Source organism: Drosophila obscura, unplaced genomic scaffold (genome assembly GCF_018151105.1).
Source record: "Drosophila obscura isolate BZ-5 IFL unplaced genomic scaffold, ASM1815110v1 contig_25, whole genome shotgun sequence".
In the NCBI taxonomy this organism is placed as follows: domain Eukaryota; kingdom Metazoa; phylum Arthropoda; class Insecta; order Diptera; family Drosophilidae; genus Drosophila; species Drosophila obscura.
In genome coordinates, this window is record NW_024542812.1 from 2,215,184 (window position 1) to 2,236,692 (window position 21,509).

Below are 21,509 nucleotides of genomic sequence, written 5' to 3' on the forward strand. Positions count from 1 at the left end.
ATACCATTAAATACCAATAAATGCCATTTAAATACCATACCATAAAAAAACCAGGGCAATCCGGCGATCAAACGAGACTTAACCCACTTAACACCCTTCTATTTATAAAGTTGAGCACCCTTTGTTAAACCGCGGAAAATAATACTGTTTGTAAAGCCTCCTTGTAGCTCCATCCTCCTCTTTACTTACAAAACAAAAATTACCACCGACATCTTTCACCTGTAATGCGTAAAATATGTTAAAATTACATAATTTCGTGGATATATTAAATGCCCCCCTGGTCGACAATGGGATAACGATCTATTTTATTGATTGAAATCGTATTCCATGTGTTTGATATTCAGTTTAATATTACGAGTTGGTTAGCCGTCTCAGCCCAAAAAAATCATTTTATCCGATAGATACATTAACTTTCTACTAGATTGGCTAGTTTTCAGAAGTTCTTTTTACTGCATTGTTTACATAAAAAGGTTCAAACAAAAACGGCCAAAGCATAAAACGTAAATGTTGACTAAATGTGGCGTCATTGTTGCTGGTTAACCAAGTTTATTCTATGCGTATGGACTTTTGTATACCTTATTTCCTTTAATTGATGTTAAATTTGTTGTTCCAAGCTCCATTGAAACATTAATAATGATTTGATCCTAGATTGACATGTTTTTTACCTATTAATGCATATGTTTTGTGGTTTATAAATACATTTATCCCGGTTCTGATAGCTATTATTGGTACCCGTGAACTGCAAAATTTCGTTAATATCATTAGAAAATAGACTGAATAGTTTCTGCATTAATTGGAGCCTGAAATTACAAACAATATTTCAAGTCCATAATATCCATTTTCCCAAGGTATTCAGATTTGTTGCTCATTTCGTGTTAAAGTTGCACAAAATTGGTGCCTATTTCATGAGAATCGTATATTTATAATTATCTTGAGAGTCCGCCACATTCATTTGGCCATATAAACCAACCCAAATTGTCCATTAGCCAGACGGCCTATCATCAATAATAAATATTTTCTTTTTGTACCCAAAACTACTCGATATAAAATCCGTTACAAAACAAGGCCCATTTGGCGTTTTCAACTTTCAGCCAATTAAATCGTTCGAAATTTTCTGCAACATTGGGGTGGTTTTCTGGGCAAAGCCAAAAAAATCCATTGTAACTTTTTGATCGGGAGCGGCTATTTGGATATTGGCCAGATCCAAACAACCCCAACAAACTGAAAAAAAAAAATTTTTTTTTTTTTTTTTTTGTGGGCCTACTTGGCCAGACGGCCTATCATCAATAAATAACACTTTCTAATTTCGTTAACCAAACCTAACTGCCCCCCCGCCAACCCCAACCCCCCGCCGCCCCCCCCTCGCCATGCCATAATTTTTAAAAAATGTCATTAATATTCGAAAAGTGTGACTTGAAAAAAATGTAGTAGTGTATTCAAACTATGAGAGTGTTGCTACGGTTCCCGTATGAAACATGCGGCTCACACCACGAAATAGAGGGGAAAGCCACCACGAAAGCGCTCTCTTCACCTCGAAAAAGAGAGCAAGTTTTAAAAAACCACCACGATTTGAAAGAGCTAACAATTTCGGTATTTTTTGTGCGCTAAATATATATATACCGACATATACCATATCATTATCAATATATACCGTAAATATACTGACAGATGCGTTGATATTCCTCGATTTTAATATTCAATTTAATATTACTAGCTAGCTAGGACTCTCAATACTGATTACATAATTTTATCAGATAGATAAATAAATATCCTACAAGACAAAGCACTACTTTTAAATTAATTGCTTATAAAATAAGAAAAGGAAAAAATAAAATAAAAGCATAAGCATGGCGTGGCTACTCTTTGCCGCCAACTGAGAATTTGATTTAAATTTACAAAAGCAAAGCATGGCTATTCTTTTTAATATTGTTTCTAGAAATAACCGTCAGGATACCTTATAGCGCAAAGCGAGGTATAATAAGTATGACAATGTCGTCACACTGGCAGCTAATAAGGATTAATTTTTTATTAATACATATTTTACGAATACCCATCGAAATATATGACTCTTATATAAGATTAATTGATATTCAATTCATATCTTCGTGCTCCGTAACATTTCCGTATTTCGTCATGGACGTCTCACTTATGACGTCATGGATAAACTGGGTCACGGACTTATTACGCAGCAAAACTGCATAAATCTCTTTGTTCTATGCATTCAGGTTCTGCGACGGGGTCAGCAACAGTTTTTCCAACCACCGAGTTTTCAACATACCTTTACTTTTTGGGTGCATTTGCGCATGACTCTGAGAATCCCCCAAACCCATTCTATCCCATCCCATTAGGGAATGCACCCTAAGAGATTTCGTGGAAACTAGAAAGTGGGTCAACTACGCAATATCGTGATGATTAATGGCTTTGGTGGAGTAGAATGCGAATGCTACAATTCTAGTATGTTAAGGATGGGTGGTGTTGCATTAAAAATGTATTTATTAACTTAGATTCAACCAAATTTAGTCTTGGGTAAGATTATCCGAGCAAACTGATGCTTGCATTGGTACATTATATCGCAATATTGTTTTGATGGATTCTCTTAAGTTATTTAAATATTACTACTGCTAAATATTATGTACACTTGGACAAAAATACATCGGAGGTGCATGTATGCAGACCTCCTCTATATGACATTGTTTGGTGTAGCCTTCAAAACTAATTTCTTTTGGGTGCCAAGTCTCTGTGCGGGTGAAGAGAAATTACATAGTCGAGAAATACACTCGATATATTTTTGAGGATGTGGGTGTGGCTGGGGGTGGTGGTGGGGAGTGCGCTGCTGGCGGTACTGTAACGATCCGATCTGTTAAGCTGGTGTTTAGAATTGCTTGTAGTATATTATATGGAGTTGTTGTTCAGATTGTTGTTCAGCTAGCTAACTTAATTACAATCCTATTTACATGCTAAACATGTCCGCCCGCCCTTTTCTTTCGAGTCTACGAAATATCAAAATACATACAAATGTATGATGTATGCATGTGTACAACTATAAATGTCCTTCGTATTCGATCACAGCGCGCGCTCAATATCAAAACAAAACCTTTAAACAATAGTAACGCAAAGTTTTGTTGGTATATAAGAGGCCAGGTGGCACGGCACCAAAGGGTCATCCATTCCTCGTTATTAAATTTGTTTTTTTTTTCTGTTTGGAAGGGGGGGGGAGAAGGTTTTTGATTTAGTCTCAAGAACCTACTGCGTTGTGGAGCGAGCACGCTTCGGGTGGGAGTAAAGAGATATAAGCATGGATGGATCTGGTTCGATCTTCTCGGTCTTCTTCCTCGTTTGCGCCGGCAGGCGATCCGTGAATGTCTTGGGTATGCCAGCCTTCAGAAGCGCCTTGGTATCGTAGATGTCGAGATTATCGTTGTAGTAGGTGATGGCATCCCAGCACATTTCGCTCAGCTTTGGCACGGTCATCCACATCTTGTAGAGGCCGTTGCGTCGCCGCATCTCCTTGTCATTGTACTCGATGCCCCCGAACACGTACATGCAGCCGTTGTCCGAATGTGCGGCCGAATGGAAGTACAAGGGTCGTGGCAGACTTGTCTCAATGAGGAACCACTGTTTGGTGCGCATATTCAGCTTCCAAATGTCCGAGAAGTATGTCGAAAAGTCACCCTAAGCATGGGGGTGAAAAGTTGGCAAAATATGAATATTATATATTTCAAGCAGTAAGCCCTGAACGCACCTGTAAGCCACCCGTTATGAAGGCTTCGATGTCTCCGTTGGTGGACTGGTGTTGCACACACGAGAAGCACTTGCGTGGCTTTGGATAGCCTTTATTGTTCTGCGCCAGATCGACGATCCGTCTATCTGGGAAAGTGTCAAAGTAGTCCCAGCAGTTAGCATCCAAGTTGTACGCCGGAATGCGCTGCAGATCGTAGACAGAGTGTGAAGTGCCGCCGCCAAGCACAAACACGTGCTTTCCATCGTAGATCACCTCGTGACGGTAGCGGCCCTCGGGATCTTCGCGCATCTCCGGCCGACTAATGTACACATTCTCCCACACTCCTGTGTGCAGGTCCAAGCGGTAGACGTCGCAGGTATAGTCGAAGCCAGTCGTTCCCCCGATTGTGTACAGATAATTCTTGTGGATCACAATACCTGGACCGTATTGGGCCGTTGGCAGATCCCCAGTGACCTTTAGGCGCTCGACGGCAGGCGTCGCCCCAACACTAGCCGTTCGATACACATAGCAATCGTTCGAGCAGGACTCCCCGAATGGATAGCCAGTACCTCCATGAGACTGCAAAGAGCAATAGAACGATCAATTGAAACATATGTATTTATCTCCATTTCGTACCTAGGAAGCGAGTAGTGGGTGATGTGTGTGCATTTGCACGCCCCTGAAATTGCTGGCGATGCATTAAATTAGAAGATATTGAGCCCACAAAGCCAATGACAGCCACTGCTTATCTGCTCGGGAGGGAACCGAATAGAGGCCTGAGCCTCTGCGGCGTCGCCCCAGATAAGCGGACACATTCGTCTCCATTATATTTTGTGTGTATCGGTCATGATTCGTCATCAAATTACTGCTAATTGAGGAGTGCACAGTATAGGAAAAGGGCATTTGCAGCCAAGAGCCAGCATAAAATGCCAAAGGCAGTCAGTCACAGTAGTCCCCCACAAAAGCGCGCGCGCTCTCAGCTGCGATTAGAGGGAGGATGTGGCGGGCATGGGCAGGGAAGCGATTTTGTTTTTCATCGCGAGTTCGGGAGGAGGGAAAAGCTGGAAAACAAGTTGTTGCATGCCGCAGCATAAACAACAACTGCGTAGTAACTAAAATGGAAAGCAAAACAACAGAAAGAGGGTTGGACTCGCATGGCATGCGCACAGACAGGGACGGAGACAGACACATAGGCCGAGACCGAGGCGGACAGAGAGGGAGAGAGAGACAGACATTGAGACTGCTGCAGTGGCAACGGCAATGGCCATGGGGGCAGTTGTTGGCGCTCGGAATCGGGCGATTCCCGTTTGTTTGGGCTGACATTTCGAGTGTTTAGAATGCATAAACAAAGCGGAGAGGCGGAAGAGCATCGAGGGCAGGGCAGGGCAGGGCGTGGCATTGGCCCAGGCATTCATCCGTATTGCACGGAGAGCAGAGCTCTCTTTAACCCAGAAATACTTTCGTTAGATCTGCGAGATCTGCTGAGGCCCGTTATTGGATGGACTGCATAGGGCTCTGCCCGTTTGCTAGGAAAAACAAGTTTTCATTGCAATTCACGGAACGGGGCGGACATTGCGGGTCTGGGGGTTTCTCTAACAGTTTCGCTTTCCTATTCACACACACACGCACATTTTCAATCTCCCATACACACACCCACACAGAGAAGATCAGAGAGACATTTATCTATTTTTGTCTTACACCTCCCCTCTCGACAAATACTCACAATCAACACGTTATTGTGAATGGTCAATGCGTTGGAGGCCAGCTCCACAGGCAAGTTGCTGGCGTTCTCTGCATTCAGCTCCAGCCTCCAGAGATTCGTGGCAAAGTTGTAGCTCCAGAGCTCCTGGAAGAGGAGGCAGCGTCCGCGCCGAGCTGCATTGACAGCGCTCCGCGGATTGTAGCCGCCCAGAGAGTACAGATGCGAGTTTGAGGCGATGATGCGGTGGCCACTGCGGGCAAGCGGGAAACCTCCAGCGAAATGCTTGTCCTTGTAGGCGCACTTCACCAGCCGCAGTGGCTGGAAGCTGTACTGGCGCAGTGTCTTTGGCTGCTGCTGCTGTTTATCGGGGAATAGGCACACGCTGAGGGTGCTTTTCGAAATATCTTTTGAGTCCTGCTCCTCGTCACTTGAGCTGCTCGACTCATCTGAGTACATTTCCTCAAGCTCCGAGTCCGAATCGCCATAGTCCACATCCACATCATCGTCGTCCTCGTCATCCATGTCACTGTCTGGCTCCATAGCTCCTACGGCCTGAAAGCGTGCCAGCAAATTCATATGGTCATCCTGTTGCTCTTCGATCATATTCTCCCGATGGCCTCCCTCCTCTGGCATGTCTTGGTCTTCTGGCATTTCCTGATCCATGATATTGTTGTTGTGCTCCCAATTCGTTGGCAGCCGCAGGGGATGACTGACTTTCGTGTAGATGTAGTGCAGCAGCTTGGCTACGAACAGAAAATATCTCCAGGTATGACGCAGTGTCGATATAGTGATGCACTTGAGTCTGGCTGGTTGTAGCATGTGCATACCACGCTTAATTAACTGAATTATATAATAGACAATTTTGGCCCGCACAATTTTTGTTTTTATTTGGGGTTTCTTCAGAACGGAACGTAAAATATTGTCTAATTTTTACAAATTTGGATATTGTTGTTTTCGGGAGGGGGCCACGACCTCGCACAGCTGGTTTTGCTATACTGCTTGCTTTGTTGCTGTCATTTTGACATTCCACGCTCTCACTCACTCGCACTCACACACATCAGTGGGCACATCATATGTGCTGTGTGGAAAATGTACGTTTAAGTTATTACGACACGAATTTTTTATTATATTTTGTATTGCAGATTGATTAGGACTACATTAAATAAATTTCCGCGCATGGAAAACTACGCTTTAAAAAGAGTAAACCATCAATATTACTATCGATAGAATCGATGGTAGAAATAGTTTTGCAACTATCGACTGTGTAGTCTGGGGATTCCTGAAATGAATTTAGATTAAATTAGCCTTTTTTTTGTGTAATCTTTTCCACATAGGACTGCACTTTTGCCGTCTCTAAAGTTTGGTAGTTGATCTGTATTTGCTCAACTTGGCTGCGAAGAGAGAGATAGCACAGAGATTTTGGTAGCACAGCCAGAGCAGACCGCGCTCTGTCTTAATTATGCTCGCACTTGTCATGAGAGGATGGTCGAACTTAATTTGCGTTTAAGAGACATACTTAATGTTTTGTATTAAAATTTGGAAATTCAAAGCAAAAACGCGACGCTGTAAGAAAAGTTGCCACACAGTCATAGAAACAGTGTTGCCGTGAGCCAGTGAGCCCCTTGTTCCAACAAAATTTAACCGTTAAGCAAGTGAACAGAATTTGTATCTAAAACGCAGTTTTAGTTCGATTTGGGATAATTTTGAGCATTTGGACGACCAAAAGGCCAAGTGTAAGATCTGCAAAGTAATTTTGTCTCGCAGAGTAATCTTGAACAGGGAACAACTGAACTGAACAATGCTTGGCCCATTGTCGAACAACGGGCATTTTGCGCACAAATATTATGAAGCTTAAACAATTTTACGCAGTTCTGGTTAAATAACACTACTCGACAAGATCCTACTTTTTTTTCCTCAAGGACCAAAACCGACTTTTTCTGATAGATATGGGACTTTAATAAACTTTGGAGCTAAAATTCGTTAACCAAACCTAAAAAATGAAAAAAAAAATGAAGGTTGCAATTGGGAATTGGAATCGAGATCAGCTACCAAATGTACAACCCTTTTTCGTTTGCTTTGTTCCCATTTGGCAGTTGGGCCCGCAACCTTCTAGTCTCTGAGATCTAGGCGCTCATCAAGACGGACGGACAGACACACATGGCTATATGGACTCGGCTATTAATGCTGATCAAGAACATACATATATACTTTATGGGGTTGGATACGTTTCCTTCTCTGCGTTACACACATCCATTTTTAGCACAAATATAATAAACCCCTTAACTCTTTTTGAGTACGGGTATAAAATGGGGGCTTCCATACGAATATCATCCCTGATTCGATCGTCGGAAAACTTCGCGCGTCTGAGTACTATGCTTATAGTTTAAAATGAGATGTTTTTTAAATTTTTGGAAACATTGATGTTCCATGGCGAATATCTCAAAAGGTATGTGGGTAAAAACATATTAATAATTTGAATATATATTGTGACCCACATAGCTTTAGGAAGTTAAACCATGTTAAATTTATTATATTCAATTTTAATACAGTCGAAGTTCGGATATAAGAACCACTTTGTTCCTGGGCTGGTTCTAATATCTGAAAAGTTATAATTTCTCGACATATTTTTTGCACAAAGGGCAAGAAAATAAGAACAGAAAGCTCGTAAAAAAACTTTTCATTAAATTTTTAAATTTTATCTCTTGACTTTAAGTCATCAGCTGATAAAGATTTTTAGAAGCGTAAAATTCGAAGCGAATTGTAGATATACACCATGTGTTTCTATTTTTAATTTTAATTCAAAACATTGATGTCCGCGAACATCGATGTTTCGCCACCTCTAGTATACATCGGCGAAATATCATACCGATACTATCGTATAAATATAAAAAAACATTGGGTTCTTCGACATATCGATATAATATTAAATAGAGTCCCCATAAAGACCGCCGTCGACACACATTTTCTCATATTGTTTTTTACGCTTGTGTAATATTCGGATGCGGTGTCAACTCAATAACAAAATGCTGATCAACTATAAATCGAATAGACTTTGATAGCGATAAACTCGGATGTGGCACGAAGCATTGCGCCTGACGTTGGCCCCGAGGTCGTTTGGTGTATCATAAGAGTCGAATCGTCGCATTTCGGTGAGGTCCCGCGCAATCTGAAGGAATGACCGAGTCCAACCAATACTTTACTCCACGCATGTTTAAAATTGCAGCGCGCGTGTCATAGTTTTCAACCCCAATCCGTGGTAATAATAGTTGCTTTATTCCATCTAACCTCTTGAAATTCCAATGAATAACTCAACGCCGAAAAAGGGGACGTCGCCAATTACATTTGAATGTTTTTATAAATTGCACAGATTTAGTAGGCCACGACCCTTCATAACCTTAAAAAGGCACGTGCATTTGCTCCGTTTGCGGCGTAGAAGAGTTTCCACGTATATCAGACAACGAAACCGACACTGACGGAGAGCCTAACGACCGCTGTTGCGCCTGCCACGCCGAGAGTTGACAGGGACCGACGAGACGAGATGGCAACAGCAGCCGACCAGCTAATGGCACCTGCCGCCCTCGCCACGATAGCGACAGTCAGCAACGGGCAACAGTCTCTGCTGGCAACGACAGCACTAGCACCAGCAGCAGCAGCAGCGATGGCAGCCAGGAATGGACAGGAGCAGCAGGAGCTCGTGGAGAGCCAAAAATCCACGTCCCCAAAGCCGAGCCTGAAGCTGAACAAAATGGGCTCCGTGTCGAGCAAGGAGAAGCGTGTGTACAAAATCGTTTTAACTGGCGGTGAGTTTTCTTCCAGTAAACTGAAAAAGTGCTTCTCTTCGGCTGTGTGCGTTTTCTGTATCTGTTACAAGTGTCTATTCGCCTGGTCTCCTCTCCTGCCAAACCCCCAGGTGCAATTTGTTTCCGATTTATGTCAAGGTCGCAGGCCTGCGTGGAGGGGTAGCTTGTCCTGCGCGCAGCTTCCCCTCAATTGGCGGCGTTGGTCGTTTGATAATGCTTGGCTCCCATCGCCACTGCCACTGCCACAGTCACAGTAGGTAGCCGCTACCGGCTTTATTTTAAAGTCGCACATCATTTACATTTGAATGTAAAAGAGCGGCACAAACCTGTTTATTCCCCGCTCATATGATGTTGCTTGGGCGCGCGTGGTCTAATCATTTAATTTGGCCGAAGTTATGACTGTGATTAGCTAGAACACACACGGTATTGACGTATTGAAGAGGCGGCCTATCTTCTATTTGCCTGTTGCGCGAGCAGACACAAAAATATTCGTATACACATATATTTGTCCTCGTCTATTATCGCATTTGGCGGTATTGACTTCCTCTGCCGCACCACACTAATCGTAATTTGGCGACAGGCTGAGGAAGAAGCTGATAAACGACAGGCCCCATTCAGGCAGGCTCTGATTCAGAGTCAGGGGTACGAGGGCCCGCCCGTTCCATTCCACTTCATTGACTAATCCCCCGTAAGTCCCCGCCGAGGGCTATTTTTCATTGGGGCCTGCCCGTAATGTTTCCGGCCGATCAATTCCTGATCGATGCACGGACCAGGCACCAGAGACCAGACTGCGGTGCAATGACCATGGGGCATGTGCAGCTCTGTAATTGCAGTCAATGTCAGTCCCCATTCCAGCGAAGTGCACAATTGAGGAACAATTAGAGCGGTTCTCCGCCGCAGCAGCTAAGCAGCAACTGTTTGTTCACTGGTTCTCGTTTCTAATTGGAATTTGGGTCTCAATCGAGATATTTGTTCAAAGTCGGTCGGTCGGTCGAATCAATATTTCTTTGCCATCTGAATAATCATTTAAACGCTTTCAGGTCCCTGTGGCGGCAAGACAACGGGCCAGTCCCGTCTGTGCACGTTCTTTGAGAACCTGGGATGGAAGGTGAGTGTTGTGGGGTATTCGGGGGGCACTTAGTGTTATGTTAGCGTTTTTTGAGCTTTGTTTTGTGGCCACGGGCTGTTACGGCTGTAAGTAGTGCCCACTCCTGGTGGGTCAATCAGAGGGGCAGCAGGGCAGCAGCAGACTAAGAAAGAACGCCTTAAGAAAACTCTCTATATCTCATTCTTTCGTACCATCCTATTGCCCCGCAAACTCGAAACAAAGCAATGAGCATGTTAAATATTTTCAGGTGTTCCGCGTGCCTGAAACGGCCACTGTGTTACTCAGGTAAATGCTCTCTCTCTCTCTCTCCACTCACACACACAACCACTCAAACTATGAATGATTCAAACATTAAAACGTTGAAAAGAGCCAATCAAAGCGAAAGAGACCAACTGGGGAAGCTGCACCCTCAGCTTGGCTCCGAGTAGCTTTGCTTGCCTCCAGGCTGGGTCGCCCAGCCGAGAATTTGAGGACACATATGTATACGTATACCGACACCGATACCGATACGGGTCGAGTTCGTAATCCTGCATACTCCGACTGAACAGTCGTATCTCTATCATATTCGAAACTCTTACCTAGTAGACGCAACCTTAATCACCACCTGCACCACCACCAATGTAAATATGCTAATGCCTTCTTTGTTTCTCTCTCTCTCTCTCTCTCTCTGTTTCTCCACCTCTCCTGCATATCTAGTGGCGGCGTCAAGTTCTCTGATCTGACCGAGAAAGAAGGTAAGTAGAGGCCTTGCAACGAACAAAGGAGTAGGAAAGGAGTTTCACACTTGCAAGCATATTCCTAACACTCGTGGGTCCGATCTTCCAGTTCTTCATCCTTGTCCTCCTCCTCGGCCGTGCACTGTCAAGGTCGACAGTTTCAGCGCAGTTTCTCGAAAGCTAAAATAAATCAAAATATTTACTTGCGGGACGGGACCCACACAAAGAGAAAAAGACCTTTGAAAGCGCTGTACTATACGTACTATATATGCTAGATGTATTTTTAAAATCAGGCAACTGCGACAGCGACCAACGATGCCACATACTATAGGTAGATAGTATGTATATCTACATATGTACATACATACACACACATGCATATACTCGTATCTTTTTGCGTATATGTATGTACATATATCCGAATATATAGCAAGGCGGCCGCCATGAAAGTCACGTCTCAATGATGAAGCTTACGTAATTCCTTTGTGCCCAAGAATTTCCCGAGTATTTCCCCGATATCCTGATGAGCTGTCTCCGACAACTGACTTGAGAATTGCGTGACTGATGACAATTTCCATTCCGCTGGCAACTTATTCCTTTTTATTTCGAGACCAATTTGTCAATTGCGTTCTTAACGAGTTTGCAATTGGTGGGAGGCGGAGGCCCCACCCCCCGTGCCGGTGCCCCAAGAATGCGAGTATCTAAATTGCCAAAAACAGTACCAAGATAAGATATGGAAAGCCTGCCTGGGGTGGTCACATGAAGGTTGATTTGCCATAATTCCTTACCATATTTGAACCCATGGGTGGGGGCCATGAGTAGCCAGTAGAGAGTCCAGCTAGGGCCTATCTAACATGCGTATGGATGCTAGTACACACTCACCCAAAAACAAACCACCCCACCCACTCACATGCGTACCACCCACGCAGACCCGCCCACGCCAACCACGTTCGTTTACAAAGATCTGCCATTTGCCGCGCCGGAGCACAGTCTCATCGACCTAACCGCATCCTGTCCGCGTTGCTTGGCCAAGGCTGCCTCCAAGCCCAATGGCAGCGAAGGTGAGTGAGAGCCGATCAGCTGGCCCTCTGATCGAATCTTCTTGCGCTGATCTCTAAAGCAACCGACCCGCTTTGTGTCTTTTGTTCAACGGAGTTCAGATCCTCCTTATCGCTGTCCATCCAATCTGTTCCTGTTCCTGTGCCTGTGCCTTTGTTTGTGTACCAATATACATATATGTACATATGTACATATGTATGTATGCTTGAGCTGCTTTATCTCCTGGCGACAGCAAAGACTTGAACAGATCTCTGTCCGCTGTGCGTGTCCGTCCCGAATGAGTTGACAGAATATGAATTTTGGCTAATGCAAACATTATTCTTCATACACGTACTTACTGGTCTTACTTGCATACATACATATATTTTCATTTATTTCTGGCTTCAGTTCTTTGATTTACGGTGTGTGTCTCTCTGTGCGGTCTCCTAACACCTCTGTCCAGCAGCTGTCTAACAAGCTGTAATCATTATGCCACCCACGCCATGTGCCACTCTATACGCGTATCTAACAAACATATATTTCTGCACAATAATATTATTTCACGCCGAGCCTCTGCCATTTGCCAGCTTCTACGATTTCTGCACATTTAAATGGGGCATTTAAATTTAGCCGCACATGTTGATATACATATGTATGTACATATGTATGTGAACAGTATACGCTCGAAACATGTAACAATATAATTTATTTTAGAAGTCAAGCAATTATAAAAGTTGTGAATAATCTCCACAAAGAAGTACTGCAGGCAGCTGGAATCTAGAAAAAACCACAATAATTATCTCTAGGGTTTATCGACTGAGTCGATGTGTCGTAGTGTCACAACTGCTGACCAAATTCTGTGTGCTGGTGCCTATTTTTATAGCTGGAACTCTTCAGCTGGGACTGCATCCCCCCAGCTGCAGTAATGGAAATTGGGATTTCCCACAAGTATTTCCCATCTCACTTTCACTGTGACGGATAATGCTGAACCCTTGTTAGCAGCATTCACTGAAATTGACTTTTGTCTTTCCTTTATAATCGGTATATATGTATACTATGTACATAAATATGTATAGACACACCCTCGTGTGGCGATATTTGGCCAGCCAGTCAGCCATGGCCACATGGGCATTTTCCCAGAAGAAATACATTTTTCGATTTCATTTTTGGCTTAACTTATTTATGAACATTTGTATATCTGGTATATACACATGTATGTATGTATGATTGACTGGCTAATTAAATACGTGCATTATAGACGAAAACAGTTTAAGTGTTCTGTCGCATCACGTGCTTTCTGACGCGATCCCGTCATCCGCTGCCTCGCTCACTTTTCGCAGCCGAGCGTCACTTGTTGTTGGTGCCGCGTGCTTTATATAGAGGCTGATATCATACATACACAAGTACATATGTATGTCTGTGGACACTGGCGCTCTGATGCTTGCCAAAAAGTTCCCGTTTGAACTCGTTATCGCTCCATGCTGCTCGTCAATTGATTTCCCGAATTGATTGCTCAATGATTTTGTTTTGCTCAGTTTTTCCCCTGCCCCTTGCCTTGACCGGCCCTTTATTATTCTCTGATTTTACGTACCTATCCAACTTCTTCATTAGTCAAATCTGTGCTCTGAAACTATGCAAATTAGCCAGACTAATTATGTAATTAAAAATGTGCCGGCGAGAACTTCATCTGCATACATTTACATACATACATATATCGTACATATCTGCTCCGGATTCATTAAACGTTGGCGGGGCACACCCACACACGCTTCCACACACTCCCATAAATAAATACAGACATACATACATACATACATACATATACACACTAATAGCATTCAGATACATCATACAGATGTATAGTATTTCCTGATGCGCCATACCTTTTGTCAAAATTACGAGTAAAAATACGCACAAACATTCATACTACATATGTACATGTGTATGTACATACGTGTACAATCAACCTACCAACCAACCAGCTAAATACTATTTTAATGTATTTTCGTTATTTTCCTCTTATATGCACATCGCTAATTGAATTAGAAGTCGGACAGGGAAAAAGAAAGCAAAACAAAACACTGTGGACGGGCAGGCGTCCCACACCACACCCAATCGATCAATTTCACCTGCCACTCGATGCGCCGAGTCAAGTTCAATGCTACTGTCGCGGCAGCAGCGGCGCAACTATTACGAGCGCAGCAACAACATAACTCGGCAAGCGGTGCATTTTCGCGGAACGTCACGTGACCCCGCAACAGGTGTCGTTGTGCCCCGCACTGCAACTGTTTTTAGTCGAGGACAGACTCTGCTGTGCTTATCACTTGGAGGCTTCGACTGGCTCCCAGTCTCTATCTCGCTGATACCCCACAAGCATCAGGGTCACAGGGTCACTCTCGGCAATCGTTATAATTAGGGAAGGGATTACTAGCAATATCAATAGGAGATTGCATTTTAATACATTTCTTTTTCATCAATCAAGATCTTAGTCCAGCAATTCCATAATTCGTTGGAGATATTTCGACTCGAGCCAATTTGGGTGACAGAAAACTCTACTTTACTCCACAAACAAGATATCAGATATCTAAATCACAAAGATGATTGTGGATCGATGGTTGGCTTCGTTTTGCAGTGTGCTCACTATTTTCATCGATTCAAGCCCCCCAACAGCGTTTCATGCATCTTCAAATCGACCGACAAATGTAAATAAAGTCAACAAACTTTTTGAGTTACTGGATACTGGCCATCGTCCATCAAGCATTGTCATCTTAATCGAATCAGCATCAGCGCCAATCAAATAAGTTTTCTGTTCATAATTCGATACCCAGCCAGCGTGTGTCTCTCAACTTCTATTCGAATTTGCTTGCAATTGTATTTACTCGTGTTTGATTTCCATTTGTTTCGACTTCGATTGCAAATGAGTCGAGAGTCCAACGACCGACCAATGCACAAGCAGTAAAACTTCCCTCCCCCTTGTAGCCTATAAATTTCAGGAGAATCTGATACGCACCATGGTGCAGATCGAGAACACTTACTTCGAGCTTGGCAACTCGAGCACCCGCAACTGCCTGATTATATGCGATCGCGGTGTCATGGACGCAAGTGCATGTAAGTGAATAAAATCGAAACCACACACGGAGCCGATGATTAACATTTGGCTTCCCCTCCCATTTCGTCAGATATATCGAAGGACAAGTGGGAGAAAATGATGGCGGGCAACAAGTGGAACCCCGTTGAGATGCGCGACAACCGCTACAACCAAATCTTGCACTTGGTGTCGGCCGCCAACGGGGCCGAGGACTTCTACTCTACGGAGGTGAGTAACCAGCGGTCGGTTCCAGCGGAACTGTTTTCACTTGACCAATTCTTTTGTTTGCCAAAACAAACGCCCAAAACCACGGTAGAACAGAAAGCGCCATTATCAGGTACCCAACAGATTAATGGCTAAACATATGATACCTATCGCGTATAACTATCGCCAGAGGCTTTCTAGTTGGGGCTAAGGGCTGGGGCTTGAGTAGTCTGAAATTAGTTGGGGCACAAGCTAATTTTTTGATCAATGTATTTGTTGCAGGACCACGCCTGCCGTTCGGAGGGCGTTGATCTGGCGCGGGAACTGGACTACAAGTCAGCGGCTGCTTGGGTGGGACATCCCTACTTCGACGTGATCGACAACTCCACCAACTTCGAGGCCAAGATGAATCGCCTGATCGAGTCCGTGTGCCAGAAGGTAGGCATCGACATCGGTGATCGTCTGCAGGCCACATCGCGCAAGCTTAAATATTTGGGTATGTCATGAGATTTACACATCCACACGGGATCTTCTCTAACTGCGTGTTCTTCATTGCAGTCGCCATGCTACCGCCCGACAGCGAGTTTCCGCCCTTTCAGGACTTCGACGTGGTGCATCATTATCTGCAGTCCGGCGGACCCAAGGTGCAGGCACGCCTGCGCAAGCGCGGACAGAAGAATCACTGGAGCTACATCCATACGCAGCGGCGACCCAATGTGCATGGCCAGGCTCGCATCGAGGTGAAGACACAGCTAACGCATCGCGACTACATGAACCTGCTGGCGCAGCGTGACGATGCTCACTTCACCATCTACAAGAAGCGTCGCTGCTTCTTGATCAACAACCAATATTTCCAGCTGGACATTTACAAGGAGCCCGGACATCCACGGTACGTGCCACATATCCAGGTTGCCTGTCCCCGGCCCATCCGTTGCTTATATATTTGCCCAATTTTAGCTGCAAGGGATTGGTGCTGCTGGAAACGTATTCTTCGCTCACTGGTGACGCGCTGAAAAACTGCATGCCCAAGTTCTTGAACATCGTGAAGGAGGTTACCGGCGATCCGGACTATTCCATGTTCAATCTGTCACTGAAGGAGGACTGGAGCACCACCAAGAAGTTCTGCCGCACGGCGACGCATGGTAAGCAGCAAGAGCAACAACTGCAACAAGAGAAGCAGAAGCAGTATCATCCCTACGACGAAACCAGCGACTAAGGAGCTGTCGCCATCGCAATCGCTATCAACATCATGCTCAGCCAAAGAATACAGAACCAAATGCTTGATAACCAACTAATGTACATACCGTCGTGCCACAAGTCCTTGCATGCCCATCTTTGTCTTTCTGATGAACCCTTCATTTACTGTTCGCTTTTTTTTTTGATTTTGATTTCGGCCTGACTGTGTTTCTTCTTTTGATTTTGTAGCCAAGGGCGCCGCTAACGGAGTCACTAACACGCCGTTGGTACTCAATGGCCAGTAGACTTCAAAATTGCCCTGTTCCTCCCTGAATCTCTTTTGCACATGCATATTACACGACAGAAGCAAACAACAACCACAACAACTATGACCTACCTGGCAACAAAATGTACAAAGAGAGCTGACGTGTGATTCACACGATAGAGCGAGCAAGGTCGAAAAGATTAGAGCATTCACGCGGATTCTCCACAGAGATGAAGCATTCAATCGCCTGGCAGGGTCAGCTGGTGATGCTCTATAAGCAAGCAACACACACAATGTTACTTATTTGCGTACTTAGCCCGAGGAAGAGAAACTGTAAGCCAGAGGCGTAGTATGTGTCGTCGAGTCTATAGTTTATACGTTCGTTTTCAGTTTCACCCAAATCGGTGGTAAACCAACCACCACAAATTGTACTTAATTTTCTTGTCAAGTTTGCTCGTGCTAATTTTGTAAGCCATAACTAACTACAAACTACTACAAACGCTGTACGTATATCCGTGGATGCGCGATAAATTTTAAACTTTTTGTGTCTTTTGGAGAATGTGAAACGATAATTTTAAATTTAGCTTTAAGAACATAGTAAATACGATTACAAATACACATACAAGACCACCAAAAGCTCTTTGTTGTCCTTAATATCGGTTTATTACAATCTAAATAAATAATTGTATTTGGGAGAATTAAATGGCTACGCGAAAAGCGGCGGAACCTATTGCGTCTTGGCCTTGTTGATGCGCTTTATAAGAGTGTCCACTGCGCGATTGATTCGCAGGAGCAGCACATATCCTACAATGAGGGCCGGCAGGCTGACAAAGGTGGCCAGGGCCTCGTAGATAAATCGCGGGGCAAAGATTTTCCAGACCATTAGGTGCCGGCAATGTATGGTGCAGGCCAGCATAGCGCAGAAAATCTAAGAGAAGAGAGAGAATAGATTTAATTAAGTGCCACATTTCATAGAACGAGAATCTGATCCAACCTTGATACCCTGCAGCATAAAGAATTGGGTGGCCAGCTTGAAGCCGGCGCCGAGAAAGACATCCTCGTACTCGTACAAAGTCAGCTCGCCTCGAGTCATATCGAAGCCCACCGCCTCATTGGCAATATCGGACATGGCAACGGCTGCATCAGTTTTGCTGCCACTGCGACCGCTGTTACTGCAGCTCCGAATGAGACTTGGGAAAAGCGCGAAGAGCGAAAAGGTCCCCGTGCTCAACAGGGCATACATGCAGAAGAAGAAAATTGGCCCACAGAAGGTGTTCAGGATGACCAAGGCACCGGAGACTATGTTCGACTGGCCAATGCCACTGGTGCGTCCCACAAAGGCGGCTCGCCAATCGATCTGCGACAGCGTTGTTTGATGCGAGGTGGCAAAGAAACAGAAGTGGGCCAGCAGGAACCAGCCCACCAAAGCTGTAAACGTCGGCTGCACACAGCTCTCTGAAAGAAAGAAAATTGACTGCTTTAGGGACCGACCCACCCATCCAATCAATGAAGTTTCCTGAAATAATCACTCACCAAAGCTGGTGGCAGTCCGATACCGTAGGATGCCCTGCACACTGAGCAGAATGGCGCCAACTGCCACACACACCACCAGACCGATGGCGGCACGCGGCTCCAGCAGAACAATCATCATCATGGCCAAGAATACGCCAAAGGTAATGGTGATGGAGGAGTAGACGGTGGCCAGGCCATAGACAATGGGTATTTCGGAGCGTCGCTCGGCATCGTCGCCCTCATACATGCGCTTCATTTTTTTGAATATCTCTGGTACAATGCTGCCGTTTCCGTTGACGGTAACAATGTTGGGGTTGCGGGGTGGCAGCACGAAGGTCATCAGTGGCGCCCAGCTTAGAACGATGATTTGCAACAGGAACAGACCATAGATCACCAAGGCCATGGCATCGATGTGAGTGCGTTGTATGTTCTTGATGGAGCTGTTGGCAAGCAGCACGTGGCCGCCAGCGCAAATGGAGGCCACCGTCGGTCCATACCGGGCCAGCAGCACGTTCGGCGAGTTCCCCGTCAGATTGCCGCAGGAGCGAAGATACAATCGCGTGAGCGTCGTGTAGATCACAATTATAACGACCGCCAGTATGTAGGTTTTTCCCGTACCGGGCTTTTTGATTGAGAATCCCGAGGTATTGCTGGTGGCAAAGTCCGTGCAGTTGCCCTGCTCCTCGCGACAGCGGAAAAGCGTGTACGCAAAGCGTATAAAGCAAATGGCCAATATGCTGGCCAGGATCAGCCTCAGAGCGGTAGAGCGCAAGAACTGGGATGCCTTGAACTTGTTCTTGAAATCGAAGCGGGCACTGAGCTGTAGGAGCTCGTAGGATAGCAGAAGAATAACGGCCCCCAGGAGATAGGACAAAATCTTCGCCTCCTGAATGACGAAGCTATTGGAGAAAAACACGGCCATGGTGGAAAAGAGCAGCAGTCGCGTGGGCATGTGACCAAAGCGTCTGACATTCGCCCAGTTGCTGGCAATGTTGGTCCAATGCTGCAGGGTGTAGAACGCCAATATGACGGTACTGGTGATGGCTGTGAAGAAGATCACGCCGTGTTCTTCTGACTTAAAGGAGAAATTCTTGTAATAGCGATATCCAAAGACGCCCGCGGCGAGATTGAGCAGGTACGTGTAGAAAATTCCCTTGGGCTTGAACATCTTCGCGAAGTCTGCTGGGCGGGAGTTATTGATCAGGAGAAATGCAAAGAATAAGGGCAGGAAGCAGAAGAGAAGGCCCTGGGACATCTGCGTCGGTTCAAACTTGACCCAGATCTCACGGCATGTGCTCAGAACATCACGCAAATTGGCGTTCAGGTCCCGCACAAAGGACTTGTAGGCGACCTCATTGTAAATGGTTTGGACTCGGTGGGTGAGCAGTATGAACTCCGTTTCCAGCTTGTCCATTTCGTGAACGTCGAAAGTTCGTTTGTTCTCCATGGCATACTTGAAGAAGTAGCGATAGATTTGCTGAGCGTTCTGCCAGGCGTGCAGCAGAAGGGTTTGGAACTTGCTCAAGTGCGGCACAGGCACATCGGGAACGATGTTGAAATTAATCAGCCCCAAGTTGGAGTACGGAATGGGCACGCCCAGTATGGCCGCGAGTGTAGGAACCAGATCAATCTGGAACACAGTTGGACAGTTAACATATCATTGTGACGTGTGCCAGATTACCTCCACGTCTGCGCTTGTCTTATCTCACCTGCTGCAGTGTTTCGCTATCAGAGCCCGAATCGCTGCCAAAGAACTTGCTCTGCTTGGAGTAGGCAAACAGCAGAGCATTCGTTTCGTCATCAGTGTCGCCGCCGTGATCCCCGGATGCTGTCATGCCATGGTCGCCCATCACCAACAACGTGGTATCGTTGTCCATGCCATTTACCACGGAGCTGTAAATGCAATATAAACGATACTTTTGCGTCTATTCGGCCATCCGGAATATGGTGTCCTCAGTATTTACCCTATGATCTGATTTATTTCGGTTAGCTTGCGAGCCATCTCCTCGTGCAGAGGTCCGTGCTTGTGTCCGCAATGATCCACGCCCAGAAAATGGGCAATTAGCACTTGCCAATCGTCGCTAGCCAACTCCTTGGGCAAGTGTTTCATTATTTGATTGTCAACGCTATCCAGGTCGAATATATCGAAGCTGGGATATGAGTAGGCGCGCTTAAAACGGCGCGGGTACAAATCCGTCCAGGTACTGTCGCCCAAGAACACCAGCGGCAGATCGCTTTTCACTATCTGATCGATTACATTGTCCTCGTTGATCTCGGGCGACGCAAAGTTCGATCCAATATCTATGAACGTGGGCAGGCTGCCGGTTGTGAGACCCTTCAGCCGCTGCAGGGTGGTGGTGGGTGGGTCCGCCTTAAAGCGCATAAGCCGCGACTGGTCCGGACTGCGGTCCAGGAGCTCCTGCAGGGCACTCAGTTTATTCTCATAAGGCAACGGTTCGGTGATGTTACTTTTATAAAGGCCAAATTCATATTTAAGCGCATCAACGACTAGGATAATGACTTTTGACTTTTGTGGAAGACACAAGTTGGACGAGGCATTGACATCCTTAAAGATTTCGTTCACAACCTCGGGCGTGAGCACATACTCCTGCAAATGACACGACATTAGACTCGTCTGAGTGGATGAAATTTAAAGATTAACCGTAAAGACTCACATCATTGTGGTTCGTGGAGAGGCGACGGCAAGTACTAGTTTCCGTTTTGGAGACGCGGGCAAGAAGAAACCCACGAGAGAACAACAACACTCCACTGCATATCAAAAGGGCCAGCCAAACGAGCACGAACAAGTAGATGACGTTCATCTTTCCGCCGCAGTGATTTGACTAACTAGACTAAGCATGTACATGTGTATGTATGTACAGAGAAGCTAATCGGCATTTAGAACAATGCCCTGGCCTGTTTCGGGGACGGGACCAGTTTCCACTCTATTAAACTATGTAATTAATTGCACTTTAATTTGAAGCCGCACGTAGCCGATCCGTACTCAAGTTCTATGCATCACGACGCGTATTCTTTGGTTATTGTTTTCATTCAAAATTCGTCATTTTCTGCCGAACTGGCTGAAAAACTTTTCAGAGTCGTTCCACCCTGTCCAACGAAACAGCTGATGACATAATGCAGCCCTGATGAGGCAGAGCTGCCATCACAGCACACTAGTT

The 21,509-nt window shown here is 45.2% G+C and overlaps 3 protein-coding genes across 8 annotated transcripts; 1 reads left to right on the forward strand and 2 right to left on the reverse strand.

Annotated features, from left to right (window-relative positions):
* Positions 1-2,475: 2,475 nt before the first annotated feature.
* LOC111078624 (kelch domain-containing protein 10 homolog) lies at positions 2,476-6,612 on the reverse strand. The gene is made up of 3 exons (XM_041594289.1): positions 5,445-6,612; positions 3,743-4,300; positions 2,476-3,672 (listed from the first exon to the last, which is right to left on the reverse strand). Exons 1-3 carry the CDS (start codon positions 6,246-6,248, stop codon positions 3,244-3,246), a joined length of 1,791 nt encoding a protein of 596 aa, XP_041450223.1. The 5' UTR covers positions 6,249-6,612; the 3' UTR covers positions 2,476-3,243.
* Positions 6,613-8,349: 1,737 nt separating this feature from the next.
* On the forward strand, positions 8,350-17,454 carry LOC111078602 (TRPL translocation defect protein 14). 6 transcript variants are annotated; one of them, XM_022373389.2, is made up of 12 exons: positions 8,354-8,572; positions 8,647-8,679; positions 8,791-9,223; positions 10,264-10,331; positions 10,579-10,616; positions 11,028-11,065; positions 11,977-12,108; positions 15,065-15,193; positions 15,265-15,401; positions 15,660-15,873; positions 15,936-16,266; positions 16,335-16,792. In XM_022373389.2, the coding sequence occupies exons 3-12, from the start codon at positions 8,962-8,964 to the stop codon at positions 16,591-16,593; spliced, it is 1,608 nt and encodes a 535-aa protein (XP_022229081.1). In that variant the 5' UTR covers positions 8,354-8,572; positions 8,647-8,679; positions 8,791-8,961; the 3' UTR covers positions 16,594-16,792. The 6 variants fall into 6 exon arrangements, with proteins under 6 accessions (XP_022229086.1, XP_022229081.1, XP_022229082.1 ...); XM_022373391.2 differs by adding an exon at positions 16,803-17,454 and having other exon boundaries at positions 8,355-8,679; positions 16,335-16,519; XM_022373390.2 differs by lacking the exon at positions 8,647-8,679.
* LOC111078601 (GPI ethanolamine phosphate transferase 3) lies at positions 17,450-21,443 on the reverse strand. Its single transcript, XM_022373388.2, has 6 exons — positions 21,006-21,443; positions 20,295-20,938; positions 20,040-20,223; positions 18,352-19,960; positions 17,813-18,273; positions 17,450-17,746 (listed from the first exon to the last, which is right to left on the reverse strand). The coding sequence occupies exons 1-6, from the start codon at positions 21,150-21,152 to the stop codon at positions 17,546-17,548; spliced, it is 3,246 nt and encodes a 1,081-aa protein (XP_022229080.2). The 5' UTR covers positions 21,153-21,443; the 3' UTR covers positions 17,450-17,545.
* Positions 21,444-21,509: the final 66 nt, after the last annotated feature.